The sequence below is a fragment of the Hippoglossus hippoglossus genome, chromosome 14 (genome assembly GCF_009819705.1).
Source record: "Hippoglossus hippoglossus isolate fHipHip1 chromosome 14, fHipHip1.pri, whole genome shotgun sequence".
Lineage (NCBI taxonomy): Eukaryota > Metazoa > Chordata > Actinopteri > Pleuronectiformes > Pleuronectidae > Hippoglossus > Hippoglossus hippoglossus.
The window spans coordinates 14,018,510-14,040,974 of NC_047164.1; the positions used below are offsets into that span (position 1 = coordinate 14,018,510).

A 22,465-nucleotide genomic window follows, 5' to 3' on the forward strand; every position below is an offset into this window, starting at 1 on the left:
CGCATAGAGGACAGGCTGGATATTTCGTTTCCAGTGGCTTTTTTCCACATTTTACCTCCTGTGCATCTAATCTGTGTATTCATAAGAAATATGCATAAGACAATACAAGGACACTTTTTCATAAACTGTGGCCTTCACAAGACTGCTCCTCTCTATTATGCAATTTTAGCACGTATTACCGGCATCAAGTAGAGCTGCATGTACTTAGAGCAGCTGCACCAAACAGACTGAAGTAGAAAGGCAGAAATGGTTCTGCAGTGATGTTTTCTGTGTGTTTGTGTGAAGGCTGTCATGACACAAGCTCAAACATGGTGTTCTGTGTTTTCTCTCTGACTCAGGGAGTATTGTGAGCGTGGGGGATCCCAAAAAGAAGTACACACGCTTCGAGAAAATAGGACAGGGGTAAGTCCGTCCGTCCGTCCGTCCGTCCGCACGTGCACATCAGCCGCAGTTTCTGAAATAGAGCGATTTCAGTGGCAGTCACTCTCTCACCGGGAGAGACGCAGCTCCAGTGACCACTTCAGAGGGCCAGAGAGAGGGTTAGGTTCAATGACTGGGAGAAAAATAAGAAGGGGGGAAATGAGAAGTGTTTCCTGAAATGGCCATGGGGCAGATTAGCTCTGCCATCCCTCCCTCTCTCTCTCTCTCTCTCTCCCTTTCTTGTCTTTCTTCTTTTTTTTTAAGCATGACACTTTTCTATCACTCTCCCTGTTCACTACATCTCCACAGAAAACACCTGTGTGGCTCTTACCTGTTTTATCATGCACTGTGTTTCCACATCTGATATCAGGAAGCTCCTATCTCCAGCAGTAGATAACTGTCTATTTACTCTCCACTGTGTTATCTATTAGAACCAGGAACTGCTCTTCATTAGTCATAGCTTCTGAAAGTAGACATGTGCTGCGGAGAGTAAGAGAAAGAGGAACGACTCTTGAATAAAGCTTTTTTTGTATCATGAAGTTACATTTCCAAATAAGGGCAGAACGGCTGCATACCAATCCTTTGAGCTTAACTATTAGACACCATGAAGTGTTTGTGGATCCACTATCTGTGCTCATAGGTAAGTTTAGTTTCCATGGTGACATGAGCACATACAGTTTGCTAATGAAAAACCCCAAAAAGGGTTTATCATGACATCATTACCACTTCCTTTTAGCCAGTGATATTAAGTATCAAAAGAATAAAATCATCTACCCTTCACTTTTTCTTAAGGTAAAGCAGGTTACGATAGGCCAGTATGTCTGTGGTCTAAGTAGCAACTATTAAACATTGGACCTATAAGCACAAAATTCCAATTGCCATAAAATATTATTTTTTATTGAATTAATATTATGATTATTATTAGTGGTTGTAGTAATAATAGCCGTGGAGGTGGTTGTTTTTTAATTACCTTATTTATTTTGTTGAAGTATTTCATCAAATTTCAAATTTTCCAGAGACAAAATATTAATCATATAATAACACCATTTAGTTTCGGTTAAATGTTTGAACACACTTCTCTATGATTATCAATGTCTATGATTCATTTGAAAAACAATTAAATGGCCTTTTATTGACGTGAGTTTGATCTTTTCTTTCAGAGCATCCGGCACTGTGTACACTGCCATCGACATAGCAACAGGCCAAGAGGTACAACATCCTCACACTGTGTGTTATTTCTTTTTCCTCACTACGCCATCAGGCTTTCTCTTGTCCTGGGCTACAAATCCCCTGTGTTGTTTTCTCAGGTGGCCATTAAGCAGATGAACCTGCAGCAGCAGCCCAAGAAAGAGCTGATCATCAATGAGATCTTGGTGATGAGGGAAAACAAGAACTCCAATATAGTGAACTATTTGGACAGGTCAGTTTACACTCTGTATAAACCTGTATAAACTCATCGAGTGACGTATTTTTCCAGACAACACTCCAAAGCCAAAAGATATTCAGTTTCCTTTCATAAGTGTATAGTGGAAAGAAAAGAAGCAGATCGTGCTATTTGATAAACAGCAAATTCCAAAGTTATTGTTCATTGAAATTTCTCGTCCTTTATCGCTGCCAAAGAGGTTATGTTTCACCTCTGTCCGCTTGTTTGTAACAAGATTACACGTAAAGAACTGAACACATTTCCATGATACTTGGTGGAAGGATGCGGTATAGGTCATTTTGTAGAGATCGGGCGTTTTTTCTGCATTTCACCATTTTTTTCAGAGAATAATTCATGGATCTTGATGAACAAAGAATCGGGCATATTTATGGGTCGGATGCAAGTGTGTGGAATTGCAGCGTTATTGAATTAAAGGGAACCGTTGGCAGAATTGAGTTTAACAAATGATCTTGTTACTGCAGATATTTATCTGACGTCCTTGGGTCCCGTAAAAAAGCGCTATATAAATGCAAGCCATTATTATTAATATTATTATTATGATCTAATATGAGAAATACAAGGCCCATACAAAGAGTTCATACCACTCAAACCAGACATCAGGAGGAATACGACACCGTTTTCTAACATTGTTAAAGGTTCTAACACGTCTCACACTGTTGAATGAATATATGTGATCTGCAGTAAGAGGCTGAACGAGGTCAGTGCACATTGGAACCACAATGACATTGAGGATCCCTCTGAGCCCGTCTCTTTCTTCTTCCTCATCACCTTCTTCCTTCTCTCTTCTGATGGTAGACAGCCTTCATCGTAAAGGCACATTACTGCCACCTGCTGTTTAAATCTCAAATAAGAGTGAAACTACACAAGTCTCCAGTTTTCTTTTAAAATTTTTAGCACGAGGTCCCCTTTAATTTCATTAAAACTGCCCTGCTGTTTTTTTCCATCTTGCAGTAACATGCTTGAGTAGCTTCTGTTGTCATAATTGACTCTGCACCATCAAACACACAGTGCAACTCAAACTGTTCAGATGTGTGTGTTGTACTTATTTTTAGGAAGCTGTGTTGGTATTGTACTATTATTATAATTTGCTATGGAGTGATGGCAATTTATTCACGTTTTTAAAGAAACTACTTTGCGAAATACATGCTTCACTAGTTCAGAACCTGTATTTTTCTCTCTTTCTCTCTGCACTGTTCAGTTACTTGGTAGGAGATGAGCTCTGGGTGGTGATGGAGTATTTGGCCGGTGGCTCTTTGACAGATGTAGTGACGGAGACCTGCATGGACGAGGGCCAGATCGCTGCGGTCTGCAGAGAGGTAAGACGCCAAGTTTAGACATCCGCAATACTGCGATAGAAAGAGACTGTCCAAGAGTGTGCTTAGTATAGGGTTGCTTGTGTGTGTGGGTGTTATTAAGATATCATTTTTAGATGTAATTTTCTTTCCCCCTTTTTTCCCTCTGCAGTGTCTTCAAGCTCTGGACTTCCTTCACTCCAACCAGGTGATCCACAGAGATATAAAAAGTGACAACATCCTCTTGGGGATGGACGGATCCGTCAAGCTTAGTAAGTCCTAACTTTTATGACATTAATCTAAATTGGTGAAAAGCACAATTGACGTCAAACAAGTGGTTCAGATTAAGTGTTTAGAAACATGGCATTGTTTTAAATGAAACATAAAAAGCAAGAATGAATAACTCAATGTCTCCCTCTGCAGCCGACTTTGGGTTCTGTGCCCAGATCACCCCAGAGCAGAACAAGCGCAGCACGATGGTGGGAACGCCCTACTGGATGGCACCGGAGGTGGTGACTCGGAAGGCTTACGGGCCAAAAGTGGATATCTGGTCCCTGGGAATCATGGCGATAGAGATGGTGGAGGGAGAGCCGCCCTATCTGAACGAGAATCCACTTAGGGTAAAACACAAACTGCAGCCACAACACAGGACTTATGATGTTAGCTGGAGTAGTGGAGATAAAATATCCAGATTTTGATCGTCTTTTTGCCCACATCCAGGCGCTGTACCTGATAGCTACCAACGGGACTCCAGAGCTGCAGAACCCAGAGAGGCTGTCGTCTGTGTTCAGAGATTTCCTCAACCGCTGTCTGGAGATGGATGTGGACCGCAGAGGCTCTGCCAAGGAGCTCCTACAGGTGAAACTGAGACTCACGCACCTACACACACCTTCTCCTCAATTAATATCTTATGAATCGACTAGTACTGTACCATGTGGGTGATGTAGCATCAACCAGGTAGTATTATAATTTAAAACTTAATACCGATCAGAAGAAAATGCACAAACACTTAAGGTGCTGACTTGTAACAAAACCTGATGCTCATAGTCATGATGTAATTATTATTTATTTTTATTTAAAACTGGTTGGAGTACAGTTCAAAGTAGCAGATTTTGTCCACTTTACTTTCATAAATCAACTAGCAGAAGGTAATGTATGGTGGCCCTTAAGTGAAAACACAACAACAAATCAAAAAACACAACAGCAAATAAGAAAACAACAACAAATGAAAAGACAACAATGGTATTTAATTCTAAAGAAAAGGAATCAACAGGTAGGAGATTCTGGCAAAACATGTTCTGTGATTATTTTGTGATTTGCACATCAGGGCCACCCTCACCCTAACCTTAACTAAACCTTATCCAAATCTTACCTAATACAGTTTCTGTCAACATTAATAATTCAGTCATATGCAAATATTTCTAAATCTGCATCTCAGTTCGGCTCCACACCTACATACCCTTTCTATCATCCACAGCATTCCTTCCTCAAGCTGGCGAAGCCTCTATCCAGCCTGACGCCTCTGATTGTAGCTGCGAAGGAAGCCATAAAGAACAGCAGTCGCTAGGGGCGTGCCCTCTGTCCGCACCCAAGGCTGGAGCCCCGTCTGTGTTGTGTCCGTTCATGGGGGCAGGGACCTGGGTGTGTGGGCGGCGGTGGGTGACCCGATAGCGATGGCACAAGGATGGTGGTGGTGGTGGTGGTGGGGGGGGGGGGGGGGGTTATGTGACTTACAGTGACAGCACAAGGACAAAAGAACCCCAGGCCTCATGTGTAGGACGGACATCTGGCCTTGCAGCCTCTCGGCCCATGCTGCTGAAAAAAGACCTTGCCTCTTCGTTTTCTTTTCCAGCACTCTGTACATGTAGAGCAGTCCATCACAAGTGCGCGTGTGTGTGTGTGTGTGTGTGTGTGTGTGTGTGTGTGTGTGTGTGTGTGTGTGTGTGTGTGTGTGTGTGTGTGTGTGTGTGTGTGTGTGTGTGTGTGTGAGCGTGTGCACATCTCTTTGTGTCATTTGTCTTGTTTGGGAGGCAGTTGCTCCCCAAACCCCCCAAAATAGGGTGGAAAAAAACTGAAAAGAAAGTTCGCTCAGTTTCAAGAAGAAACTATTGGAGTAAAGAGGAGAAACTGGGAACTCTGAAGAGCCCTTGATTCTCTCCTTGGCCGACTGGGTTCTCTCTCCTCTAGTCCCTCCACGGGGAGGCCACGCCTGCAACGACCAGCTGATGCAAGAGAGCGACTCTGGACCCAACCTTTGCCTGCATGACCACAGCTCTGTGCAGAAACACTGTTACTCCTCTGCAGATTGTCACATCTCAACATGGTGGCTTTGTGTGCGTGTTTGTGTGTGTGTGTGTGTGTGTGTGTGTGTGTGTGTGTAGGGGTGCAGCTACAGGGGAAAAACTCATGAATTATTTCACAAGACCTATGCCAGCTTTAAACATCCTCCAGTAATCTGCTTTGTGTCAGTGAAGAGATACAGGTCTCATATTTCTTTTGAGCCAGCCTCTTCCACAAAGTTTCCGACACACTTGTAGATATCAATTCCCTACGTGTGCCTGATTTTCATCAAGATCCATGAATTATTCTCTGAGAAATAAAAGAAAATGTAGAAATCCTTCCTCTCTCGTAATGGTAAAGCAAGTGGTAAAAAAAGTTCCTGGAGCCGCCCTCTGATCTAGATCCAAACACAAATTGAATGGCTTCTTCCCTGACCCAAAACCCATCCTCCACCAAGTTTTGTGGTAATCCGTCCAGTAGTTTTTGCATAATCCAGATCTGATAATAAGAGAAGTAATTTAAAAATGCATGTACATACACACTGTGTAGGATCAAGGACTAGAGATCAAGAACTATTGTGTTGTCCTGTGTAAAATAAGAATTGAGTCGACGGCTCAACATCAACAAGGCTCAACAGAAATATGTTTTAATGTTATTTTGAATCTATATTTGGTGACACACATTCCGTCTCAAGGTGCCGGTGCAGTGGTCTGTGTGTTACCCTGAATCCCAACATTTCACATTTTCACATTTTTTTATGACAGTGGGGAAACAGAAGGTCATGTAGTTATTTACCTGCAGTGAATGGAAGGCCCGGTGCCACACTTTATCACAGTGTCCCAAGCATCCTTGCGTCCTTAGACCTATAACAAGATGACCTTTGAGAACAAAAAAACATTGCAAGAATAAAACCCATTAAATGACAATGCATTCAAACTGAAATGGTCAAAACAACACAGTTGTGGTGACTGTTTAAACGAGAGTGGCCTTCAGTAGATTGCACAACTCCACCAAGGCCCAACAGTCCCCTTAAATTCTCCATCCACACCAAAGTTTAATGGTTTCTTCCCTGACCCACATCACATCCTTCCCACTAGTTTCATTATAATCCGTCCTTTGATTTCTGCGTAACCTTGTTGACTAACATAGAAACAAACGCAGATGAAATACATAACCTCCTTGGCGGAGGTAATAAAATGAATGTGGACATACACGTTTGGAATGCCAGTCAAATCCAGGCCGTCCTTTCCAGTTCAACACGTCCAATAAGGTCCCAGCTATCCCCCCCCCCCCTGCCCCCTTCATGCTGCTCATTCATGCTTCTGTGTCCTTTTCTCATGTGATCCATAAGTTTTTTTTATGTCATGAGCTGTCATGAGATGTGTGGCAGATCAGAGAGGGAGGAGGGGTGTTGTCCACTGAGTAAAGCAACGAGTGCCATTTCATGATTGTACCTTGTCCTGATGAGCGCTGAAAACAGAAGAAGGTTCATTTTGCCTCCTTACATTCCATCCGAACCTTAGTTAGCGTTTTTAACTCATCTCTGTACAGAAGGCTTTCCACTATGTGTCGTAGCTTTGTCGGGTATTTCCCATGTAGCATCCCTCAGTGCGTGAGTGTGTGTGTCTCAGTGGATGCGTGCTAGGGGGGGGCTACCTCAATCTGCACTAGAAGATGCCTCACTCGTGTCGTCCACCTTGACTCTTGAGGTGCGGGTAAGCTGCGTAGTGTTATTGCACCTCCGTTGTACAGCCGCTGTGCAGAGGACGAAGGAGGCAGCAGGATGCGACAGGATCCATGCATGTAAAACAAAACCATACACTGTATCTCATCTTCGAATAGGTTAAGATTGTTAGGTTATGTATGTATGTATGTAAATATGATGGGAAAACGCCCCCCTTTTTTTCAGAAATATGTAACTTAAAATGACAATATTCAGGTTGCTCGATGGTATGTATCAATAAATGTTTTGCACCCTGGAAATCAAAAAAACAAAAAAAGAAGAGAAAAGAACACACGCACTCCTGGATCCAGCTCTCCTGTCGCCTGGGGCTTTATGGGACCCTCCCTCGTGTGGACAGAGAGCCGGTGAACGCAGCGCTCTGTGTGCGGGCCCACACAGTCTGTCCTGAGTACCACTGCTGAGTGTTCGTACATGTATGTGTGTGTGCGGTAGGTGTGTGTGGGGGGAGGGGGAGGGGGGGGGGGGTCCTGTCAGGAAGCTGCGCCGGCCCTGGGATGTTTTTTTTCTTTCTTTTTTGGGGGGGGCCTCTCGCCCCCTCCCCCCCATGTACAGGTCTGAACTATATGAGCACAAAGGTGAATATTGGGACAAGAGACACCGCTGACGTGCCCCTTTCTCTGTGATGGCGCCTGTACATTCCTATCTTCTGAATGTGTAAACCTGTACACGTGGTGTGAAAATTCCTCTATTAATGTGTATCAAGAGAATGGAACAAAGACAAAAAATGTTACTTTTTAAATTATTATTATCATTATCATTATTATTACTCTTATTATTGTCTAGCTTTGTAAAACTGCTGAACCATCTGGCATACCTCAGCAGGCCTCTCCCCATCTTTGGAAACGGACAAAAACGATGGATGGGGGAAATAAGGTTTTGGATAAACTATTTTTAATTGTGGTTGAAGCAATAGACTTTTTGAACTTTGAATTGTGCATGGCTGTGTCTTGAGTGTAATAAAAAAAACGACAAAAAACTAAATATTGCAGTTTGGGAACTGGACTGAAATAAAAAGAGGAAGAAAACCACAGTTATCGTGACGATGCTTGTGATGCTGAGGTTTATTTTTGATTTTTGTTAAAGATTGTGAGGTGAACTGATTCGAGACGGGAACAAAGGCTGAATTAAAGAAACAGACAATACATGAATGATGAAGTTGTACATGCTGTTTAGTAAGTTTATCCGCATTGTGATGAATACAGGCCATAAATATGAAAATCATATGGTAAAGACCATATTACTCACAGTATGTGTAGTGTGACAAATAGAGGGATGGTGTCCCCACAAGCGACCTTGACAAATTTCGATATAAAAATGTTGTATAACTTATAGAAACATTTGTTTAGAAAAGTCATTAGAGAAATTAAAAAGGAAAGAAGTTTGTATACAAAGTAACTAACAGGAAGTGACATTCAGTCTGTCCAATAGTGCCCTGCTTCTAATAGTGTAAAACTGCTCAGTGTGATCGCATGTGTTCTACAGTGGTGGAAATCAAAGCTGCTGGTTTTGGTGCTTCTGTCCTCCACATGTAGTTCAGTGACTCAGCAATGACTCGGCTCTCTCTCTTGAGTCACTGAAGGCCGGGTATCACATGGCCAGCAGCTGAGTGGATGTGACAATCCTCACGCCGATGAGGCCGGGCATCTCGTCGGCCATCTGCCGGCCTCGCTTCCTCAGCTGGAGCCTCTGGGGGTCGGCGCTGTCCTTCACCGAGCCGGACAGCACCACTTGGCCCATGAACTCGTCCGCCACCGCGTTGCTGTTCCACACCTGAGGAGGAACAAGTGAGTTTTAGATACAGGTGAGAATTTCACTGTCACACAGTATAAGATGGTCGTGTGTCTTGGTGTTGGTGACAGTGAGTTCAGACAAACATGAGGCCCTGGACCCTCAATTATCATGTTACAATCACTTATAAAGAACATAGAAGTTATACGTGAGCTATGTAGTTTAACATTTAACATTTATATTATCTTCAATATATGTTAACGAAAAAGTACACATGACAAAGTTCACAAATATTGCTTTAAATCTGGTTTAAAAAAAAGATACAAACCACCAGCTGAATATGGTGAAATGCCATTTTCTTTTTTCTTTCATTTGTACAGTAGAATTTGAATTTGAAAGTTCCAGACACATTATGTACCAACTAATGGACTCCTTTTGCTTTTAACCCTTTAAAAACACACTGAATTATTGCATTAATTGTCTTTGAGCATCGAACTGACTAACTGAGATGAATGACAGTCATCAGACAGACGCCATCTTACCTGCACAGTTACAGGCTTCCTGGGCTTCTTCCTGTAGAAAATGGCGCTGGTTGTGAATTCTGGCTCCAAAGTGTCCTTCTTGATGGTGGACCGCACCGAGCGGCCCTCACAGGATATGATCACATATGGGTCTGCACCTGCATGAAAGATAGAGTTAAAGACATGTTTCTGTAGACAGAAAGACACTGGCGATATTTCAGACCCATGGGGGTGAAGTGGAGCTGTGTGAGCGTCCTCTGACCTCCTGGGTTCTCCTGGCTCTGCAGCCCCTCAGCTCCGTGGACGTAGACGTGAGTCACGACCTGCGGGTATCCCAGAAACGAGCTCCAGCATCTGACTTTGGGTTTATGCTCTGTCAGCTCCCTGTGAGAGTAGAGGAGGATTACGGGACCAGGAGAGAAGTTGAGTTACTACATCTTGATACTCTGACTTTGATATTATCAGCTATCAGACAACTGAAAGACTGCAGTGATATTATGTCTGTGTCTCAAAAAATAAAAATAAAACTGCTTGGACGAGCTGTATGTGAGAAAACAGGGTCAGGTCTTGTGTCATAAACTTGCCAACAAGAACGTCAGAAACAAAATAAAATCTCTGTCCAAGAAAAGCAGTGGAAGGGTGCTGTTTTAATTAAAAGTGATTTAATGTGAGCAGACTATCAACAACCATTGTGGGTACATTTTATTGTCTCCACTTTCCAAAACACTCATTTGTGTGGGTTTTCTTGGACATTATCCATCCATGAACCGTCTGAACAGAGGGACGCTGTGTTCTCCCTTTCCCTCGTGTGTCTCACATCTGCCAAAATTACAGATTTACGCTGACTCCACCACACAGCCGTACCTGCAGTCCGCGGCCACGTCAGTAAATATTCGGATCATGTAATCCCCCAGCGTCTGAGGCCTGAAGGTGGTGGGGAAGACGACGTAGCGGCCCTGCGGCAGCATGCTTCTCAGGAACACTGTCCGGGCGTTGATGTAGGTGGATGTCCCCACGGACGGCTGTGTCAGGATGTCATGCATCCGATACTTCCTGTTCAGCTCCACCTGGAGAAGGGAAAAACTGTCACTATTAACCAGGTTTCTCATGTTCCACATCAAATTTAAAACCAGGATAATAGTTCGTATTAAATACAAACTCAAGCATTGTTGTTAGGCTGGACACGATGGACTGTTTGTAGACTGGGGCTCATGATATAAAGAGCACTTAGTAGAGCGCACACCTCCGTCAAGGGCCTTTCCCTTATTAAACCATATTTAAATTCAGTAGATCCTGATGTTTAATTTGACCATCTGCACCAAAATCCATGAATTATTCCCTGAAATTGACCAAAATGTTGAAAAGTATCCTATCTCACAATTTTGAAGAAAGTGGGGGAAAAAATCTTGTATCTGAACCCAGATCTGGATTCCACACCAAAATGTAGCGGGTTCTTTTCTGAACCATACTACATCCTTCCACCAAGTGTCATGGTAATCCTGCTAAATAATAGACAAACAAACGCAGATGAAAACTTAACCTCCTAGGTAAGTGAGACGGCTGACATCTTGAATAAACACTCATAATGTATAAAACATATGCAGTACACACACAATCTTGTATCTGCAGGAGTAATGCTGCCTACATGTATTCTCCTGCCCCCTGTTGGCAGAATAGTGATTGAAAATCTAATTCAGCTCATTGTAAGTGTGGGTTTTTTTCAGTTCAGAGTTAAAACGTATAAAATCCTGTTTAACGTGCACCTTTACATTATTTATTTCTTTGTGTATTAAAAGTCTTAAAAGAGGCCAATTGATTCAACTACCAGGAACATTGTTTCACTGACAAAACACGTCTCAAACAGAAAAATACAAAGTTGCTGTGGATGGTAGCACATGACAGAGGGAGTGTGGACACAACATATGGAGTCCATCACATAAAGGAGGACACGTTGACCATCAATGACACAGGTTCAATTCAGGTTCATTGAGCTCGCAGCAGGTCAACGGGCCACGTGCACACGTGCTGCTTTTTTAATCCCACGCTCTGTGTTGTTTATGGCTGTCCAGCACTTGTCCCCTTTGGCAGCACTTCTGTCAGCGTGATAAGAGCGTGTGGTGTGTGTTTGAACTGAACCAGATCTCTGACAAGGGAGCCACTCTACAGTAAATGTGATGTCAGTTTTTTTATGCCACATACGGTCACGTGGCCTCATGTGAATGTGACAGACTCTGCATACAAGGAGTAGTACTTTGACTTTCTTATCAATAATCAGTTAAATCCACATAGAGTAAAGTGAATGAATTGTCAAGTCTTCAGCTAGTTTACCAACTTTTTTTCCCCAAACAGTGTCACAGCTCTGGTCAGATTTATTGTTGTCCTTTAATTATTTGAATTCATTGGTTGAGGCACATGGGGTTAGGGGTTGGGTTAGGTATGGGGTTAGGGTTAGAGATATGGATTAAAGATAGTAATGGGGATAGGGATTGGGGTAGGGGTAGGCATAGGGATAAGGATATGGATTAAGAATAAGGATAAGGATATAGTTCGGGTTAGGGTTAGGGTTAGGGAGAGTTAAGTGATCTCAATGACTCCCCCTGCCTCGTCCGTTGACTGGGTGGTTAAGATGGGGAGCCAAAGGCAACGCACTGGCTGATGCATGTGAGTGAATAGCTCTCCATGTTCCATATCACCTTTATCCCAACATTTCTAACTTTCAGGGTTAGGGTTAGGGGGTTGGGGTTAGTGTCTCAGGGGGGTTAGGAGGTTAGAGTCTCATGTTGGATGCAGAGTAAGTTGTCCAGGTTTGTGCTTTCAGTTGTTTGACTTGTATTCCTGTATTTGAAGTGCTCTCCTAGCCCTGCTTTTGGGAGCTTTGGAAGCTTTATCTGGTTGAGATCAGGACCCTCTGACCTCTAGGTTCTACACCAAGATGGTTAGGTTTAGGCATCCAGGTCAAGGGTTAGGGCGATTGATTGGTCAAGGCATTATGATCTAGAAAAGCTATTTTAAATGGTCGTCCAAAAGAGGGTTTCAAACTTCTGACCTCTACGTTTCTTTTTTGTTTTTGTCAGGCTGAGGTGTGTGTCTCTGTTCTGTTTTCCAGCCTGAAACAATCAACCTAATTGTGCGCATTCTTTGTGTTTCATGATTCGCTGAAATGGTGTGTTTTAGTTTCTGATAAAAAGATCACGTAATGTCTGCCTGATGCTTTAAAAATTACAAGTTTTGCAAGAGAAAAGGCAAGTGAAGCCAAATTTTCCCACAAAAATGAGCCAAAGTTTGATGGAATGACTCTTCCCCCCCCTAAATAAACAAATATTTGACAAGCATCATTTCCTCTGGATGCATTCATCACCAGTGAGCCTCACCCTGAACTCTGTGTAATGTTTCACAAACCCTTCATATCTCATACTGATTTTTGCCAGTCTTTTGGCACTTATCATTCAATATGCTGCATCAATCAATAACCGTTCATTAGATCAATACAGTACTGTGGATAGTGTCTGTGTTGCACAATATATTACCCTAAAGATAATAAAGCCAAAGGTTATATTTTCTCCTTGACCAACTCGTCTGTGGATCTTCACGTCTTTCTGTTGCAAGGAGATTTGAACTTCATCGACCTCCTTCGTCACGTCAAACAAATACTGTAAGAGAAGAAGAAAACAAGTAAATATACAGGTTCACATGTGCATGGACGCAGGTGATGTGAGGAGAACGTGCAGCCAAAATGTGCAGCACCTGTGGATTTTGCAGGAATGTCTGCTTGTGGTTGGCGCAGCCGCCACAGCGGTTCAATAGAGGATCTGCGTTTTTGGTCCAGCTCCCAAAATGCACAACCTCATGCCACGTCTTGTGGACGCTGATCAGCGAAGTGTTGATGATACGGCAAATATCTGCATCTGTGAAGAACTTGCACCAATCTGTGAAAGACATCCTGTGAATGCAAACACATGTGTTGTTAAACTGTCAAGGTGGAAATAAACTCAAGAGGTGGAGCTTTGCATCTGGAAGAACTCACCAGAACTCTCCATCGTCCTCCACCGTGATGCCGAGGTTGCCCCTCTCTGTATCCCCAACCTTTGACCATTCCTCAGAGCTGATGAACAACAAGTAAAGCAAGTGGTTAATGCACTTAAAGATTTTTTCAAGAACCAAATTCATAGTTCAAAATAGAATCAACACAAAATCCACAACTTGAGTATTAAAATCTGTCTGTAAAAGTTTGTCTTTTAAATAAGCATATACTCACTTACTGTTACTCAAGTAGAAAAGTTAATACTTTCAGTACATTAGTATCTATTTATTTGTACTTTTACTTCGTAATATGTTTGACTGCTTCCTCCACCACTGATTGATACTGTTGCCATCTTAGATGCACAGAAGTTGCATTAGATTCCAAAATGATCTTGCATCAGGAAAAAGAATGACCACCCCACATCCTTGTTCTTGTCAGAACTTCTGATAAAAATCATGTTTTTTCTCAATAAAATCTTAAAAAACACGTTTTTGTTGCAATAAAAAAAGAAATCAGAGAACAATGAGAATACATGTGTGGATAAACAATAGATTAAAGTGGATAATGACACAGGACAGGTTTGCAGAGTTTTCCTGCAGAGTTACTTTTTTGTCACTATTGAAATCCACTGGAACTATTATGAGCTTAGATTGAACACAGCTCTTCTCTCCATTCAGGAACAAACTTCCGACTTTTTACTTTAATCTGTTAAATGAAATAGAAATTCTAACGAGGGATAATAAGTGAATGTTAAAATGCTCTCACCTGTCACTCCAGGGTCCTTTCCACTCAATCTGGCCCCAGGGGTTCCTCATGCGGATCAGGGGGATGGTTTCGTTCTTGAAGTACGACAGCAGCCCGTGACCCAAACGCACCTTCTTCACTGCGGTGATGGCGTAGGCATGTCCTTTCACCAGCCCGTTAGCCATCTTGAGCTCGATTTCATGAGGCCCTGCCTGGTGAATTTGTAAACAGGAATAGTCCACTAAGTTTCTCTTTAAGTACAGAAACTGAAGTGAACGTTCGGAAACGGGACAAACCTTTATGGAGCAACTTATGATTCCTCCACGGTCGTAGACCTTCAGTAGGTCCTCAAACAGCTTGTCTTGTTTTTCCTGGTCTTTGTAGTAGGCTTCCTCCTCCAGGTTAATGGCTTCAGCCACAGCGCCACTGAAATCCACCACAGCTTCTCCGGTGTTTCCCCCCTCCAGAGACTCATAGCAGCTGGCGAGCCTGGACACAGAGGACACAGTGCAGGGCAACCACAAGTTTAGTTACACATAGGAAGTGTTGCAGAAAGTATAAAATGTAATAAATTTGGTAATAAAGTAGAAGAAGAGAATGGATTATATTTATTTGTAATTTGCAATACATACTAAAATATTGACAAAACAAAAAACATTAAAAAAACGGATGTTTGCTCAATATACAGAAAGCAGTAATAGTTGCTTGATTATACTATGCATTTACAAAATATCTTGTGTTGTTATTATTAGTATAATAAGTAGTAGTATGTATGAGTAACAATAACTGTATTTGATAGCAGTTTGTTCTACTATTGACAATTATCAATAACATAAAAGGTCATATTTTATAAAATCAACAATACGTAAATATGAAAAAGAAAAAGACAGGGGACAATCTGATTGAAGTTTACAGACTTGGCGTAGGCCTTCTCCAGCAGAGCGCTCCAGAATTCATTGTTGTTTTTTGAATGACAGTAGATGAGTTCTCCATTGACTGTCGGCAGTCGGTCGTCCACCACCACATCCAGCCACTCTCCAAACACCCAGAATTGAAAGTGGAAGATTCCTGCGTAGCCCTCCGGGTGTTTGGGATCCCACTCCTGTTCCTTCCAGTCAGGGATCACCTGGAAACACAGAAACATCAGTCTGACTACTGAGGCGCATGGCTCCTGATGTTGTGTATCTGACGAATTTAGATAATCATATATCATACATCAGTCATACAGCATTTAGACGTAGAAGAGATCCAAATATCAGACTTTTTATATAATATATACCTATACAATACATATATGTTTTAATATATCATTCATAAGAAAATGTGACAACACATGTCATCTACCAGCAAACACAATTTGACTGATAGTTTTAAGTCTATTTGACAAAGGAATTCCGTTTTGCAGTCAATCATTAGTGAACACCCTCAGGCAAATTCCAGTGCTGGTCACATTTCATGCAAAAACCTACAGGCCTCATTGATGTTTAGTTGCCAGCAGCGAATACACCCAACACCTCGACTCACAGAGTGAACAAACCAAGTTAACTCACCTTCTTCCAGAGGTTTGGCTTCAGGGCCAGACAGGAGCAGGCAGCAACGAACCAGCAGTTCCCCACCACACCCTGGTTCAGGTCGTGGGAACTGATGCCCTCCACAAACAGGTGGGGCTCATCGGATATCTCCTGCAGCAGAGAAAGTGACAAAATGAACCAAACAGACTTTATTCTTAAAGATTTGTGCACATAATTGTGTAGGTTTTGTTGTCAGTCACATTGCATAATATTTTTTGCAGGAATATCTGTATTCATTGACAGATGCTAGTGATGGACCATTACCACGACGGACTCACTCACCCCTGGTCGTTTCCACTGCACAGTACCAGAAGGCGGTTTCCTGAAATACAGCGATGCATTGATGGCTGGAAATTCTGGATCCTCGAACAGCGTCTTGTCCCTGATACAGTTGTTCTTCAGCTCAGCGTAGTGCTGGTTTTTGTACGGGACAGCAGAGGAGAACATGGTCCAAACGCTGAGACCTCACAGCTGCAGACTGAGGACAGACACCAGATGTTTCTCAGACTCTATGATAAAATGTTATAAACAGTTTTTAGTTGTCGTTGTGCGGGGGCAGGAGCTCCCTCCAGCCACTGACACTCAGCGTTTCTGGACGAAGCCTGCTGGACTGGATCGTTTAAATGTCTGTGCTGCTGCATTCCCACAGCAGACGATGAGACAGAGACCCTCTGAACTCAGTTTACTGATGAGCATTAAGCAACACTGGGCTGTGACTACAGTATATATGACATGGTTTCTATGGAAGGAGAAAAATTGGAAAGCTGAATTTGTAAAGGTATATTTAATCTATCAACAAATGAATTTATAATAACTTTTATTCTTCAACAACAAAGGGCGAAGACAGAGGCTGCTGAGCGTGTGATTGGCTCTTCAAGTTATTTGTTCTGTTTAAGGCCATATTGTGCATTAAAAAGATGTGTTGTACTCATGACTGAAGCAGAGATGAAAACCAGTTGTGTTCTCTGGGGAGTGAAGATATTTTAACCCCTTGACATTTGTCCCCTCACACTAAACCCTTGAGGCTGAATTTGAGTCAATAAATTTATTTTGGATCCATCTTCTAGTATTTTCCCCAAGAATAACACATCACAGCGAACCTAATTTAATTTACTGGAAGAAACAAGTTCAAAGTTGACTGAAGTTTTTTTCTTGGTAAGAGCCCTCAAGAGAGTTTGTGGGTTTCTTTAGAAGTAAATAATAAGTAATGAAATGTCTGGGTGAAGAGCATGAATTTATATTACTCATTTACAATATTTGTACACATACTATATGTATAAAGTACATATATGTTTCAGATTAGATTAAATGCTGCAGATTTTTATTTCATATATAAACATGTTTTAACAAACACCCAATTGTTTTGTAAATACTTATCTTTTCAGAATATATAATATACAGATAATATTTTAACATTGACGGTATTTGTAGTCATGATCTCTGTGCGTAAAGCTGATAACACTAAGCATGTATTCTGTTAACGGGTTTTTAGTTAATAAGCAACTTATTATATTACTAACATTAACCACAATCATCAGACAGACTACATCATGTGACAGCTAAAGTATTTGCGACAGCTATGTGTACCTAATAAACTGCTCACCGAGTGTCATGTTTGAGTTTCAATTATCTTGGAGGAGTCTGGAAAGTTTTACAATAAGTTTACATGAAGTTTCACACACTGTTTTTTTAAATAGCTACATATAATACATATATCATAAAATGTATAATCCTAAGTAGGGTAACTGAGGATAGAAGGTCCAGACGGCAGCACACAGTTATTCTCTCCTGCTCCAGGTGGTGTACCTGCACTTCTCTCTCTCCGACTCACCATTGACCTACTTATGCATGTATACTGTCAGAGCCACACCCCGGTTGTGTTTGTTCTATTTCATATTCAATTTTATTACCTGCTATCATTGTTTCACTCTGCACTGTGACGTCGAGAAGACGGAGTGCTATATCTTCACTTCTTAGCTATCAGATTTTTTTTTTTTAATTACTGTAGAACTAAAACAACTTGTGGCTCCTGTGGGAAACGAGGTCGTGAGCCTGTTTGTGCTTGTGAGTGAATGTTATCTGTTTGAGAGTTCCTGACGAATGTGGTCAGGCAGGTTATTTTTGGTGGGTTATTTGTGTAGTGTAGCACACATCTGTATAAAAATGTCTGCTTCACACACTGTTTATTGACACATTCTCAGTTAAACTGGTTTAAAATGTGTAAAAATGGACCATTCTATACATGTCTGTCACAGCTTTAGTCTTTTTCAGTGTTGTCAGGGCAGGAAAAGATCTGAGATTGAGATTTAAACTTCTGAGGTAAGAGTGTTACTTGAGAAACTAAAGATGTTTCATAAAAAAGAAACAAGTGAGATTCCCCAAACCCTGAGTAAGAGAAAGTTACAAGAGAATTAGAAGAGACTGTAAATATCGGCTTGTAGGTGTAACACTCACCTGTGCTGAGCTGTGTTATCCCTCCAGTCACCAGATCAAACACATTCACTGTCCTGTTCAGCTACTGTTGGATGTGTGTCCGCCTCAATCCCGCACTTCTGTTAAACCATCCGTCACATAAAACAACTCATCCGTGGGCGCCTTTCTCAAAACAAAACAAAATCCAGCTCCCTTGGTTTTATCCTCTGGCTGCAAAGACGTCCCCAAAAACCTTTAGCCAAACTCTGCCTCTGAAAACTGGTCTGGCGAGCAGCTCTCTGCAGCAGGAGACGTCATACAAAGGCTGATATGGTGATTGCAGCAAGGGAGGGAAGAGAAGAATGAAACTGAACACCTTTTACCGCCCACCACCTAGCAACTCATAGGTGAAGCAAGTAAAAACCTGTCCTGTTGTTTTACAATAACAACATTTTAAAAATAACCCATAAATGTAATATTTGCGTCACTGTTCTAGGATCTAGACAGTCTGGATGTATCTGTGTGAAATCATTTGCTTCCAGTTATCCCGAAGCCGGTGGAACTGAACAAACAACCAATAAGCCATGTGCAATCCCCAAACTGCCAGTGAACCGTGGTAATAAGTCAAACTGGCAGCCGCTCAGAGGTCTGGCCTCAACTTTTACTGAGCACAAGAAGCACTTTAAATCCCTCAGAGGACAAAAAAAGAAAGAAAATCTTGGATAAGTCCAGCTTCAGACGGAGGGCAAAGGAGGCAGCTTGAAAATGAAAGAAAGAATGCTCGGACGCAGCCAACAGTAATGAAGTAATTAACGGGAGCTTGACAGGCTGACCAAGAAACTGGAAACATGTCTAAAACTAAAATGACACTCAGTAGAACACATATATATCTCCAGTCCCCTTAAATTCACTTATCTTGCACCACATTTTAACAATCATAGATATTAGTCCCCAAAATATGATTTTGGAGGGGGGGATTATCAAAATCCATTAATTATTCCCCTGTGATAATGTCATTAAACTTCCCTGTCACACAATGTTAAAGAAAGAGATTTAAAACAATTCTTGGATCCGCCTCCTGTTTCGGATTTTAATGGATTCTTCCCTGACCAACACCACATCCTTCCAACAAGTCTCATGGAAATCAGTCCAGTTGTTTTTCTATAATCCGGCTCACATACAAACAAAACAACCACACAACAGACAGACAGACAGACAATGGTGAAAACATAGCTTCCTTGTCAGAGGTAATAAAAGTAAATCATTGGGATAAGAAGAGATGCGGGGTTTCAGTTATGAGCAAAAGTTTGTGAGACAAGTGTCTAGTCACACAGTGTCTGTGACGTGAATTGAAAAAGAAAAGACTGCACTTATTGTAACGCAACACAGTAAAGCCTGGTAATATGCTCTTGTGTTGCTTTGGCGGACGTCATTGGCTAAATGAAGGGCAGCCAAACTGAGACCCGAGGAAACAGTCACTGGGTCGGTGAAGTCAAAAGGTCACTTCCTTGTGGGAATGTGTATTCATCCATATACCAGAGAATCCTTTGACAGTCAAATATTAGTTTTTGTGTTTACCTCGAAAAACAACACAGAAGAAAATCACAGAAGTTGGTCGGTCTGTTCATCCGTACGTCTGTCCTTAAGACAACCGCTCAACCGGTCGACTTCCTGTTTGGTTTTGAGTCTATTACGTCTGCAGGTGTTTGAGAGGATGTCCAGTCTCTTCACTTCCTGCAGTTTCTTCTTTTTTTTGTGGAGTATATTATGATTCTACCTCTTAGAACCACTCCTGCCGTTTCCCAGCGTGCGCTTGTGTATAAATCAGGTGTTCTGGTGGTTTCTGCACAACACATCCACAATTTCAAAGAACTTGATAATAATGATCATTGATAATTTGAGGATAATCCAAGCACAGTCTTATACACAGAGTTATAATAATACTGTGGATGTTTGAGTCTATTGTTTTATGTGTGAGTGAGTAGTCAATCAGAAAAGTAATAATGAGTAGTAAGAATATTCTCTCGTGTGTCAGGTGTGTTCACTGTGAACCTGAAGAAGTGCTTTATACAGACTGACTATATTTGGGTTTTGCACTATTAGCTAGACTAAACAAGACATTTGATAAACTCCCTTCAGGTTTTAGGAAAGTATGACTCACTTTCACATTTCAAAGATTAAGGCTCCACATACTTGACAATTAGTGTCTCACTAAGTTGCGTGGGTGTAAGGTACAATGAAGCCTCTGGGACTGTTAGCGGAGATTCCTTTCATTTGTGTTGTTATAAAAGCAACAGCTGACAGCTTTTTTGCTCGTACTCCAGCACAGATCTGTCCCATGCTGCAACACATCATAGTTAGACTAATACCCCTGTCATCTTTCTGAAAACCCCTCCTCAGCCCCAGAGACATGTTTTTATGACACACAATGGACACTGTGTTTGAATTTGATTAGAACAGGATAGTTTAAAGAGAAATACGGCTCCCACGAGGCCACAGGCGGTCTAGACAATATTTGTGAACATGAGACAATTTCTCTCAAAGCCATTAGGTGATGAACTTTAACCTCTAATGTTGCCAAGACATGAAATTAGAAACGCATCCAGAGAATGAGAAGCAACCAAATGGATAAAGGTGACAACATAACCTCCTTGTTGCAGGTAATGACTTTTTTCTTCTGATGAGAATTTAAATTCTTATGACCTCACACAAGATAGTGACTGATAACTGCATTTTCTGCTTCCAATTTGTCAATACTGTTCATCATCAACAATATCATCATCATCTGCTTCCCTATATATGACTCCCCCATGACATAATATCAAATTACAGGACACACACACACACACGTTTGTATTTCTATCTTAGTGAGGACACTCATTGGGATAATGCATTCTGTAGCCCCTTACCCTAAACCTAACCATCACAACTAAATGCCTAACCCTAACCCAAACCCTAACCTAAACCTAATTCTAACCATAACTCTAAAACCAAGTCTTAACCCCCAAACAGTCCATTAAAGGTGGGTCAGAAAGGACCGGCCAAAATGTCCTCACTTTCCCAAAATGTCCTCACTTTCCCAAAATGTCCTCACTCCGGAGCTTGTAGTCTCAAAATGGTCCTCACAAAGATATCTGTACAAGAGTATAAACACACACACACACACACATACACACTTTGGCCAGTAGATGGCAGAACATTCATACAGATTTCAATGTATGTCATTGGACATGCTGCTAAAAAACAGCATCTGTATGTTCATATTTCCTTCAGTAGAGGGCGCTAGAGCCCAACTGTTGTATTAAAAGTTCAGCACGTCAGCTCCAGAGTCAAAGTATGGCAGTAAAATGGGGGAGCAATGAAATGTGCTGCAATGTCCTGCATCAACATGCTGCATATTCTATACAATTAATATCGTATTGTGATGTATAATGCTCTAAAATCACATCAATAGTTTTCAGTGGTCGTCAATGAAGCTATGGTTTTTGCTTGACAACATATAAAGTACACATTAGACAGTATATAGATGGACATTATATTGCATTATTTTTCAGATACATGTAGGGATTATTGGATGGCTGTAGAAGTAGTGAAGATAAAAACAGCTCACAGTATTTGTGATGCCGACAATAACAAGAGGATCATTGTAAGATCTGCATGTTTGTACTAATCATTTACTTCCATATGGTATTATCTGTTGTTCATATACATGTTTCATTGATACTTATACAAATATGTTATCAATGAAACTGGTATAAAACCCGGAGGATATATCTGACGTAAGTAGTTTGGTTCTATAAGCAGCTTACAAATGTTATGACTTGAATCAACAGTTAGAATTGCTGATAGAGACAGAAGAACATGACACATCATATTTCATCAAGATCATGAGTTTGGCCGCTGCTGAGTGTGAGAAACAGGTTTCCTGTTGCCATGGTGATGAGGATGGTTTTGTGTAATGATTCACACATTAGCAGAATAACTCACTAGTCTTTTAACTGTTCAGAACAATTCATTAATTTGTAGCACAGTTGGCGATAGTGTTGTACACATGCAACATAGACATAAAACACACACACAGGTTTGCTCAGCTATCCTTATTAGGACTTTGCACTGACTTCCATGCATTGTGGACATGTGACCTAATCAAAGCCTTATCCCTAACCTTAATGTCCAATTCACACCTAACCACCTTATTCTCTCCCAAGTCAGTTCTTACCCTGAACCTAAACCAATTACATTAAGTTTTCATTAAAACTGGGCTTCGGTCCCCATGAGGTGCACTGGT

General features: G+C 41.5%; 2 protein-coding genes across 3 annotated transcripts in view; one reads left to right on the plus strand and one right to left on the minus strand.

The window, feature by feature from the left end:
* LOC117773914 (serine/threonine-protein kinase PAK 3) overlaps positions 1 to 5,084 on the plus strand; it is a 28,404-nt gene extending 23,320 nt beyond the window's left edge. For both annotated transcript variants that reach the window (XM_034605753.1, XM_034605754.1), the window contains 8 exons: positions 339 to 402; positions 1,581 to 1,629; positions 1,728 to 1,840; positions 3,063 to 3,180; positions 3,329 to 3,428; positions 3,580 to 3,776; positions 3,877 to 4,014; positions 4,634 to 5,084. In XM_034605753.1, the coding sequence (XP_034461644.1) occupies positions 339 to 402; positions 1,581 to 1,629; positions 1,728 to 1,840; positions 3,063 to 3,180; positions 3,329 to 3,428; positions 3,580 to 3,776; positions 3,877 to 4,014; positions 4,634 to 4,723 (869 nt within the window). In that variant the 3' untranslated portion in view covers positions 4,724 to 5,084. The remainder of the gene's footprint in view (positions 1 to 338; positions 403 to 1,580; positions 1,630 to 1,727; positions 1,841 to 3,062; positions 3,181 to 3,328; positions 3,429 to 3,579; positions 3,777 to 3,876; positions 4,015 to 4,633) is intronic.
* Positions 5,085 to 8,331: 3,247 nt separating this feature from the next.
* On the minus strand, positions 8,332 to 18,482 carry LOC117773913 (calpain-5-like). The gene is made up of 13 exons (XM_034605752.1): positions 18,220 to 18,482; positions 16,048 to 16,243; positions 15,745 to 15,876; positions 15,112 to 15,320; positions 14,491 to 14,683; positions 14,216 to 14,406; positions 13,454 to 13,531; positions 13,174 to 13,369; positions 12,957 to 13,079; positions 10,294 to 10,496; positions 9,692 to 9,813; positions 9,451 to 9,587; positions 8,332 to 8,950 (listed from the first exon to the last, which is right to left on the minus strand). Exons 2-13 carry the CDS (start codon positions 16,210 to 16,212, stop codon positions 8,768 to 8,770), a joined length of 1,932 nt encoding a protein of 643 aa, XP_034461643.1. The 5' UTR covers positions 16,213 to 16,243; positions 18,220 to 18,482; the 3' UTR covers positions 8,332 to 8,767.
* Between the last annotated feature and the right edge of the window lie 3,983 nt (positions 18,483 to 22,465).

What these genes read in the sequence shown, in the direction of transcription:
- LOC117773913 (XM_034605752.1), bottom strand. Translation starts at nt 16,212, where the DNA reads ATGTTCTCCTCTGCTGTCCCGTACAAAAACCAGCACTACGCTGAGCTG. An exon ending in GACGTGGCCGCGGACTGCAG is followed by an intron (nt 9,814 to 10,293) that starts GTACGGCTGTGT and finishes CTACTCTCACAG; the next exon opens with GGAGCTGACAGAGCATAAAC. An exon ending in GGAAGCCTGTAACTGTGCAG is followed by an intron (nt 8,951 to 9,450) that starts GTAAGATGGCGT and finishes GTTCCTCCTCAG; the next exon opens with GTGTGGAACAGCAACGCGGT.